We start from the raw sequence: 11100 nt of genomic DNA, 5'->3' as shown, positions 1-11100 counted from the left end.
CAGCATAAAGTTGAATTAGGGAAGGAGAATGTCCCTAGGTAGAAAAACTCAGCATTCTTTTTCTCCAAGTTCTATAAATAATAATGTACTGGATCTAAGAGGAATCTGTGATTGAACAGAAGTTTAATTTCCCCTATCCCATGCATAAGTGTAACTTCACTGCAATGTGAGAAGGGGTCTAAAACTTCATGGAGATACTGAACTGGAAGACAGATGATAGATAGATAGATAGATAGATAGATAGATAGATAGATAGATAGATAGATAGATAGATAGATTAATTCAGTTCTTAGACTTTGCATTAGGTAAATGACTTTCCTGCAATGAGTTCAGAAGAATTCTCCTAGGGAGAGGGAAAAAGATTGGAAGCATGTTGGTAGGTTGACATCGTTCTCTTAAAAAAATACAGGACAAAATCTGTCCTCTTTCTCTCTCACCTCCTATTTTTGGGACAACCCAGAAGGAAACCTTCTGTTTAAGGCAATCCATCCTGTTTGCTGTATTTTATAAGTTATTGTTGCTAAATGATTGGGAACTGTCCATCACCAGCCAGAGAACTTGCAGTTTATTTAAGAAATTGCACGTGGGACAAAGGCAACTGATGGAGTGTGGTGGCCGCTGTGAATAGAGGGAGGGAATGCAATTAGTTGCCGTGCTGTTGGAGCTTTTTACTTGTCAAACTGGAGCCTCATTGCTTTTGTTATTACCATGTAAAGGGAAATTGCAGGGTTTTGTTTTGGTATTAAGGGCCTTAACGGTTGCTGGCTGACACTTTATTTGCAAAGGCTGGATAAGTGCGGGAAAAGGATGGTGGTGAGAAAATCAAACAGAGAACTCTTTCTCTTTTTGGGAGAAGTTCTTCCAGACCCTTAGGATTTTATATCCACTTCTGAATATAATGCAGCCAATGCACCTGTAAAATAAGGGTAACCAATACATAACAGTTGCAGAGATTTTTGCCGTGTGTTTTGTTTAAAAAGTTTTTCCTTTTTATCAAAAATGTATTCTGGGGATTAATTTACTACATACATGTCAAAAAACATGAGTGACAGGTTTTTATGGATTTAACAAGATTTCAGAAGATTTAACAAGATTTCTTTACTGGGAATTTACTTTCTTGGTAAAATATGTTATGCTTTTGTGTATGAACTTTATTTGTGCTGCTTTTGTATTAATAACTGATAATGCTCTTTTGTGCTAGAAATTGCCTAACCATCACATTGGTCTTTTCTTCTGCACTAGTTATTTTTAGATTTGCAGTGAATTCGATGGTAGAAATTAGAGCGCTGTCTTGGCAACTTTTTTCTCTTAAATCAATAATGATCAAAAAAAAGTAGCTGACATGAATAATTTGTAACACACGGAGAAAATAAGTTAGCATTGTTCAAATCACTGAGCAAACTGAAGCAATATTTTTCCTTACTGTTCATCCATGGAAACTTTTAATAAAAGTTGCTGCAGCAGAATATACCTTTTTCATTAAAAAAAGAAAATCCTGAAAACTTACTAAGGTGATTTTTGTCTCACTTTTGTACAAAATGATCCGATTTTACCCAAAGGGACAATTTCTTATGCTAGCAAAAGTTAAGACATGGAACATTGATCTGAAAGCAGAAGACCTGCTAAAGACTTTATTTGCGTCAGAGTAACAGGGAAATCAACTTATTACTCCTGCAGGTCAATCACTAAAAAATAGTTTGGTGCTATCTGACAGTTGCTCATATAAAGTGAATTGCTTGCTTCACTTAGATGCTCATGTTTCCTTATGATTCTCTCTTGCTGCCTTGCTTCACAGCTAAATGTTACCTGCTAACTGAATTGTTGTATTGTTGTCATTGATTTCCAAGGTAACTGTTGTTTTTTTAAATTATCCTTAACAGACAAAGATGTGGGGGTGAGAATTTGAGTATTGGAACCTAGAAATGATTACTCTGAGTTTTGCTATCCACAGTCGAACTCTTAGAAAACGAGACACTTCTCGCAGCCAACATTCGATGTCATAATGGATACTGAACGTTCAGAGAACTCCAGGCCTCAAAACTGGAAACATCTTGATCTTTTAGGACCATACTTTAAGTGAAAACATGGGTAAAGGAAAGGGAAGGAAACAGAAACAGAAAGGGAAAAGCAGACAGGGAAAATTATAGAACAATTTCATTTGGTTGTGAAGAAACAAAAGCTTTTAGGATTAAGAGTGGGGAAAACAAAGCTGTAATGTACCCAAGAGATGCACTTTTAATGGGAATGGAAGATTTGAATGGTAAAGGAGGAACACTCGCCTCTGGCTTCTCTCTGTTCCAGCATTTTGGCTGTTGGCATCTCAATTTGAATTGTTGGGTGAGTAGCATTTGTGTGTTTGTGAGTATGAATTTTGGTGCATGTAGTGTGCATGTGCAACTTTCTAGTAATGAACTAGTTGTGTAACTTGTTTTCATTAGGGCAGAAAGGTAACATTAAAAACAGAAGATAATCATTTTTTTAAAGTGAGAATCATTTTTGGAGAAGAAAATAGAGAGAGTAATTTGCCAGTGACAGCTCTTAATATGCTTAACATTGCATAACAACCCAAAACATATTTTTTCCACATGCAAAAATGTGGGACTATTAAAATTGATTTTTCTTGTTTTGGAAGAGAAGTCCTTTTCTTTTTGTAATGTTGTCATAGAAAAGGGGATTTCAAAATTTGCAGCTGGTTATATTTATTGAAATAAAGCTGCTGGCTAAAGCTTGCCAATGAAAACAAAAGTGTGTGGAGGGGAGGATATATTACTTATGTAAAATATTTACAAAAAGGAATAAAGGATACTGAAATATAATCTTTTCATTTATTTTACATCTTTTGTTGTGCATGTTCCATCTTTCCCTATTTTAGAACAAATTATTTAGAACATAATTATTGAGATTACTGAAATAGGTTGTATGTGTGGCATTTCAGAAGTAAATTTCATTGATTTTAGGCATGCTTATTTGAGTTACATGGATATGGGACTTTCGTTTTAATATTTTTTAAAACTAATTTGCCCATTTAAGATTTTGCCATTTTGCATACTTACAAGTAGTAAGCTATATGAATTCCAGAAAAATTATTTAAATTTTATATATCATAAGCATGTTTCGGATTCTTTACATCGCCTTATTTGTCTACTGTCTTAGTTAAAGGTTTCATCTGTAAATAATATTAATTCTTTGGGGGGGGGATGTTTATTTTGTTGCATCAAAAATGATACAATTTTTAAACAAATTCATCAAATTATTTGGTTAATAATATCTTCAAAATATATCATTTTAAATGAAAAGAAATATGTATTTAAAATTCTTCAAACCGCATCTAGGGGACTGCAAAACATACTTCTTTGTATGTAATTTACAAGATATCTTTTGCTGAAATTTAGGCCTACTTACGAATTACCTTCTTTCATTATGGGTTTTTTCTTAAACTTTGTTGAAAAATTAGTAGTTATTTTATTTAAAGGTAATTTAAAAATTAGTTGGCTAAAGCTACAATCCAAAGCATATTTTCTCAGAAATAAACTCCATGGAACTCTATGAGGTTTACTCTGAAATACATGTGCTTAGTTCTAAAGCTGCTAACACAAGATTTTATCCTCAGAAGGATTCTACAGTACTTAGAAATTAAAATCATTGAACTCAATGAAAGTTATTATGAAATAGTATGGAGTAAATTATTCTGTTATAACTTCTCCCAAAAAATTGATAAAACAAATGTCATTTATTTGATGGCTCTGGGTATATCCACAACTATTACTTTTATACTATTATATGATATAAGCACATTTCTAAACAAAATAGGATAATTTTCTATTGCATAATTCATTATATATATTTCTCAAGATATTAGAAAATTTGTAGCAGTTTTTTAAATTGTAATTCTTTGTAATTCTTGATAACCTCTTACAGAAAACCTCTTACAGATAACCTTTTACAGAAAGTAAAACTTTATAAAATGATAACTCAAATCTTTCATTTTACTCTGTCAAAACTTTAGATGTTAGTAATTTAAAAGATTTTGCTTCCCAATATTCCTTTTACTGGAAACCGTGCTGTTTTTCTCTAGTATAAATACTGTACTATTTAGTACATATACTTTTATGTGTTTGGGAGTATTAGTCAGTCCGGTTCATAATACATGTATAAATACATATATTGCCGTCCTGCGATGACTTTGAAAAATCAAAAACAATATTTTTGGAGTAAAGCAATGTGTGACTTTTTACTGATTTTGCAAAGCGTAGCTATTTTTATCCTTGACTTCTGGAAATACGTTGTGATTTTTTTTGGACCCTTCTTCACTTTCAGGCATTATATTCTTTACTTGTATTAAATACAAATGCAATGTATAACAACAAAGCATGGTTTAGGGAAAATATAAATATTACAAAGAATGTTTCAATTTTCAAAACATTGATTTTGCCATCAAAACTTCCCATGTCAGACATCTTTTTTGAACATAAATGGTTAATTCTTTATAATGGCAGCAAACAAAATGTTGCTGATGACTAATAGCAAGTTAAATAGCTCAATGCAGTATTTCCTTATTAATGATGAAAACTTAACTTTTCAAGCAAGATACGAATTTCTACAAATCTTTTACCTAACCATGAATATTATTTAGAAATTACATTTTTAGTAGTCAATCTTTCTGTCTCACTCTCTTCATAAATCTTTCACATTGTCTTAGAATTTTGCTTATAAGCCATACAGAGTCAGTTTTGTGAGATAGGCAGAATATATAAATTTGCTAAATAATTGTATAATCCATTTTAAGTATATGCTTCATTTTTTCCGCTTTGGAATTGTTCAATTTTCTGGGTTTCCTCCTCCTTTTCCTGCCAGAGTAATTAATGCGCCTGATTTCATCTTTACCATTCCTAGTAAGTTTCCTGAATTTATTCAAACTTCTTTGTTGCTAGTTAATGATTAGAAAAAAGACTTACAAGTCAATAATTTGTATTTTTTTGTTCTTGCAAATCAGTTAAGTAAAATATATATGAACCATTAAAAATAGTTTTCTCTAATGTGTTAATTTATCAGACATTTAAAGAACCTGGATAAAAGACTATGGGATCTAAGTGAACATTTCCCAATTTTTATTTATTTGAATATCATATTCCAAAATTCTGAAGCAAGAAGTTACCCTTCAGGTATTTGGAGCTTGATTAGCTTTTGAGGAAGTTGGTAACCCTTATTTAATGGGAACAATTCTCCAATCAGGAAACAGCCAGAGAAAGAAAAACAAAACAGAAGTGGTAGTATTCAGGTCACCCCCTCTTTTAAGGGGTTTGTGGGTATAGGGGTTAGGCTTTTTAAAAAAAATAAAATAAAAGTCTGGCTAGGAAAGTATTGTCCACACACATGGCTGTCAGTGCTCTGCCATCATTTACGTGAGGGAAGAAAATGAGTCCTTTTAACATAAGGAGCTATGTTTATCAATGGAAGCCTTATCCTTAGCTACAATAGGGAATGAGCTTAGGGCAAGACCTTAGGCAGAAATGAGCTAAGTTAAAGTTTGAAAGGATTCAGAGCACTGTATCAGTGACAATAGACTAAGAAGAAGTAGATTCCTGGAGAAAATGCTTAGTCAGGTGTGAAAGTATTCTTTATGTCAATAAAATGTATGTTGAGTCAGTAAATATAATGGTTCTTAATTTGCTCAAGAGTAACAATGAGAAGGAATTGAGTAGTTTGTATCTGTTGTATGCAAAAAGTATTTAAAGTGACATTTGAAAAAAAAGATTAAATGTAACTATGGCATTAAAATATCTGTTTGTGTGTTTTGTATAAAATATTAAAAAATAATTAGATATTGTTAATAACTTCAAAATGCTTTTGTTGACCTAGTTCTTCTTAAGTTTTTTAACTATGCTGGAGATAAATAAGATTGAATATAATATCTATTAGAGTAAACAACTGATACCGGTTTAAAAGAAAAACATGTTATACCTTGGAAAGCTTAGTTATTAAAAATTGCTGATGCAGATAGTATAAAGCAGAGTTCTGAAACAAAATATAGAAAGCCTACAAGACCTACTGTAATTGCTTTTGATCTTTGTCTATCAGATTTATAAAATCAGTTTAAAGTTTATAGTCCAATTTTTATTTTGCTGTATTTTACACTTGAAGACTAGTGTGAAGAAGCCATGATAAAAAATTCATAATGGAAGCAGAGATGTAGTTTAATTTGTGTTTCAATTTTACAGCTGAATTTAAACTTTTTTTCTCTTACAATTTTGTCCATTTTAGAGTAAGAATTAAAATACATAGGTCTAAAACACAGTGCCTAATAACATGTCTAAAGATAATGAAAGTAATCTGTGGATTAGAATCCCTGGCTGCTAATTGTGTTAGCATAAATTTATGATTCAGGTAGGTATACAATACAAGAGTTTCATTCCTGAGTGTAGCCTTATGGAATACATATCATGGGCCCAACTTATTTCTATTTATCCTTATTACTTTCTTTCATGTAACCTTCTTGTACTAAGTACATTTATTGCTGTTGCATTTACATATCTTTGATATTACTCCTCCACATACATAATGATTGAGATCAAATCCCAACGTTTTGCAAACCATCTTGTACAAATAGATGTTTTCCTCTCTTCTTCCCTTTAGTCACAACTTTCCAGAGTAGATATTGAGAATGAAGACATTTTGCTGGTGAACTGGAGAAAGAGGAAGTTATTTCTCCTACCCCTTTTTGAACAAAAGCTGTTTCATCAGGAGAGGGAGTTAGTTGTATAACCACCCCTGAGGTTTTTCACTTTTCTCTTGGAGAAATTTATAGGAATTTTTCACCTTTCTTTTGGAGTAATTTGTAGGAATTTACTCAAGGCACCGCTGCATTTTAATACAATGTGGCTGAAATATCTAATAAAAAGATCTTGTATATGTTATCTTCATCTATACATGTACTAAACCATTCTTAATTTTTGTCCAGTAATTTCATAGAACTGATTCCATGTCTGTAATGCAATCTGCTTTACTTCAGGCAATGATTGACAGACAATAAGAAAAACGGGGGGGGGGGCTAACTTTTCCAACTATTCTATTTTAATTTGCTTTTTCATAAAGCCAGAAGTTAAATACCAAGTTTACCAAAAGTGGGAACCTCCTGACATTTTCATCCATTTTATATTTGTATTTGTTGGTGTTCTATTAACTATAGTAAGAAAAATCCTGTTCTATTATTCATTAATGGCATTCTAAAAGATATACTTTCAGATAATTTCAGTGTTGTAAGAATAATGATATAATTTTATTATAATGTAAGCAAAACAAAACTAATAGGGAAATATACTCTAGAAAACAATAATTTATGTGCAAAAGGGAAAGAACCAAGATAATATAATAGTACTTTTTATTTTAATTTCTCTGTGTTACCTTTTATACTCATCTGATTGTACTAGAACTGCTTTTGAAGGGGAGGAATCAGGCAATTCCTCTGTTTGTTTCAAAGAAAGAAAGAAATTGAATATTAATTCTCAAAACCCACATTGTTAATAGTCTTTCCCTGAGATTCTCCACCCAGAAAGTTTATTTAATGCAGTTCCATAATTCTGCTTGCAAATCAGCTTCTTTTATTACAAACCAGAAGTACATCCAAAATTACCTTTGCTTTCTTAATAAAATTGCTGGCTATCTTTGCCCTAACCCTTTTCAGTAAATCTGCCTAACATATTGGAGCCATTAAACGTTTAATAAAACTAAATTGTAATGGACAGGCACTGTTCAGTTTTATCTCTGACTAGATGTAGTATAAAAGTATCTGCCAGCATCTTTCCACAACATAAAACATATTTTAAAATTTCTGTTGAAAATTTAAGCTGCACAAAAAACATCCACATAACTCCCATGATGATGATGTTCAACTCCCATTTGGGGTGTGTGTGTGAGAGAGATATCATATGTCTTCTGGAAACACGTGTTTCTTTTTTTCAAGGTTTTACGCTCTTTATGATTTGTAATTATAAGCTACACAGATTTATGTGGAGTTTGACAGTCTCTAAATAATAATGACTATCATCATATGATCTTTAACATTTTATATAAGAGATACCTCAATAAAATATTTATCTTCGTGAAAAAAGAAAGCTAATTAAGAGTTTGGAATGAGAATGGCATAATAGAGAACCTTAAGATTAAGTCTGTATCATATTTTCTATTAAACATTGAATCAAAATAGCAAAACATCAAAAGAATGTAGGGATCTCCTTCATAACATCCATTGCAGATCTGATGGTAATTCATAAATGCACACCCTCTAAATTTCAGTATCAGAATTCTGTGCTTGGAATGAGTGTGCGAAGATGAACAAACTATGTCAACAAATAAATTGAATTTCAGAGATCTATCTGACATAGAACTATGAATAAAATAGTAAGTTTAAATTGTCCAATTATTTGGCTGTTTATATCATCATCAATGATTATTCATAGAAGCCATAAGTATATATTGTCTCCCTGGCTGAAATAATATTCGGGAAAATCAGAATGTGTTTGATTTTCTAAGAATGAATAAGTATGTTCACCTTGCCAGAGAGATAGCAAAACAAATTCTATAACAGTAATACAGATGAAAAAGTAGTTGACAATCAACAGTTAAAATTTTGTAGGATTTCTGAATATAGACTTATATGTTTTGGCTCATAACACACCAGCGATAACTGTAATTGAAAAGAAGCAAGTGGCGATAATTGATGTGGCAGTTACAGGTGATAGTAGAAAAGAAGACAAAGAATTGGAGAACATCACAAAGTATGAAGATCTGAAAATCAAAATTTAAAAATTATAAACCAGTCATGGCGGTTTCAGTGGTTATCCGCACATTGGGTAGCAATCCAAAAAATCTTTAACAGATGTAAAAAGATCTGCACATTGACAGAATTTTCAACTGTCAATTGCAAAAACTACTCTGTTTGAGTTCACATATATATTATATCAATATACGACATCCTAGTCTCTCAATGCTATGAAAGCCAATACCAGCTAAAGAATTGGCAGCTGTGACTTCACATTGTTGTGAATAGATAACCTTCTGAATGGGAAGTAAGTGTCTTCACCACTAGGCCACCACACAGTTCAGATTACAACTGTTAGTATTTTCACTGTTTTTCAAACTAGTGAATTAAGTTTATTTATCTTTATTACAATTACCTCTATTTCCATTTATCTTCCTTATCGTAGAGTGTGATTATTCCATGATCACCTGCAGTGTAGCCCTCCACATGTTTACTAAATCCCTAAGCATCCAGTGTTTCTGTCTCATTATGTTTTTAATCATTGTAGCATTATGAAGGAGTCCTGCAATATACTCAAAAATAAGTTTTATAACTGTTTTAAAAATTACTACTTTTTTTAAAAAAAGGATAGTTTTAAGTGTATAGTAATTAAATAAGTAGTTAAATGTATAGTAGTTAAATAAATAGCTTTGGTACAATTTTAATTTTCATCACACAACATACATTACTGATTTTTTTCCCAGTCCAACTGAAAAATCATAAAGTAATTTTGATATAGCATAATGAAACATGCGTTGAAAGATTGAAGTATTTCAAAGGAAATTCATGTAATTTTAAAAGAAGAAATCTTCTAGTTTTCTTGCATCTTTTGAAAGTATCCATCCATCTCTTTTTGGAATGTCAATTGCTAATCTAGATTGAGGATAATGGTAAACACTATGACAGCTCCTGGACTAAGGTGGCGCTTGTAGACACTACTCACTGTCCCTATTCTTTTAATGTAATTCCTTTTACTTGATGTTAATGCAAATTGTTCCTTACTGAAAGTAATAAAAGGAAATGAAGACACATTTGAAAATGAAAGTTGACGCTAATCCATTCTTCATCTAATACTAGACTCTTTATCTTTGCTGCTACCTAATCTGGTTAAATGTCCCTCTTGTAGGATTTTAGTGTAAATCCTCTATAGGGAATAGGCTTTTTTTCCCCCTTCCTTCTCCTTTTCTCTCGTGAGTGTGTATGAATCTGTGTGAATTGCAATTGGATTATTTGCAGAAAAAAATGGCTCAGCAGTCTGCTTGTTTCATTTGTATGTGATTGTGTGTGTGTGTGAGAGTGCGTGTGTGCATTTCACTGTGCATTAAAAATGAAAACAGATTCCTTCCTCCCCATTTTATTTTTCTTCTTTCTTCTCTTTCTATTTTTGCTGTAGAGGAATAATAGTTCAACTATAACACAAAATTTTGGTATTTGATATTTTATTTCTGAGAGTGGTGATATGGTTTTAAGCATGTCCTTCTTGCTATCTCCCGCCTCTAAATTGTATTCACTGCCAATGAGAAAGTACATATTAATATCTTCTGTTATTTGAAAATTGGGACCCTGGCCTATATGCCTATTTAGTAAAAGATTCCCTGGAATTCAGTAGTCCCATTCAGTTCCCTGACGTTTGCCTCACACCTAGGCTTTACCACTTCGAGACAATCAGATAAATTTTGCTTGCTTGCTTTGTTTTTTGTTTAATGAACTAAAATTCCAAATTATTATTTTTTCTTTCTTTAGGACATACTTCTAAAATTAAAAGAAATAGATGGTGGGTCAGTAGTAAATTTTAATTTAAGAAAGACATGGAGCCGAACATGAACATATCTTGAGGATAAACTTTAAAAAGTATTCAGAGAAAAGCTGTGTTATAGTATGATAGCTGCATTTGAAAAAGCCAAAATCTACCTTTTCTTTTAAATATTGTAGGACCCGTGCTAATTTGTTTCTAGGTGGATCAGTTGCATGATTGGCTCAGGTTGGTTCCTGTCCACCAACAGCACAATTGCTGACACATGGATTTTATGTGTGACCAGAGCTATCTGCCCTGAAATGAACTCTTCAGAGTACACATCTCTGGCTGTGAGTAAGATCTCTGTGTCAGCAATTTTAGAGTTACTTATATGGCAAAGGGTGAAAAATATTTTTATACCTGGTAGAGATCAGTAAACAACTGCTTCTCAAGACTTTTTGTCAGACCCTCAAAATTCAATAGTGCAAACATCATGTCTTAATTTAAACAAAGGAAACAGACCAAAAAAACCCAAAAACAAACCCTTAGTACTACAATTGCAGTTTTG

General features: G+C 32.1%; 1 protein-coding gene across 26 annotated transcripts in view; it reads left to right on the top strand.

Moving 5' to 3' along the window:
• TCF7L2 (transcription factor 7 like 2) overlaps positions 1-11100 on the top strand; it is a 220615-nt gene that overhangs the window by 169801 nt on the left and 39714 nt on the right. For 2 of the 26 annotated variants that reach the window (XM_058187450.1, XM_058187452.1), the window contains exon 2: positions 1881-2337. The exons of 23 other annotated variants lie outside the window; for them this stretch is intronic. In XM_058187450.1, the coding sequence (XP_058043433.1) occupies positions 2215-2337 (123 nt within the window). In that variant the 5' untranslated portion in view covers positions 1881-2214. Of the gene's footprint in view, positions 1-1804; positions 2338-11100 lie in introns of those variants that run through there. One more of the 26 variants, XM_058187451.1, reaches the window with a different exon arrangement.

Source organism: Ahaetulla prasina, chromosome 6 (assembly GCF_028640845.1).
Source record: "Ahaetulla prasina isolate Xishuangbanna chromosome 6, ASM2864084v1, whole genome shotgun sequence".
Taxonomy (NCBI): Eukaryota; Metazoa; Chordata; class Lepidosauria; order Squamata; family Colubridae; genus Ahaetulla; species Ahaetulla prasina.
The sequence above is the reverse complement of the archived record's forward strand: the minus strand, read 5'-3'. Positions and strand labels throughout refer to the sequence as shown.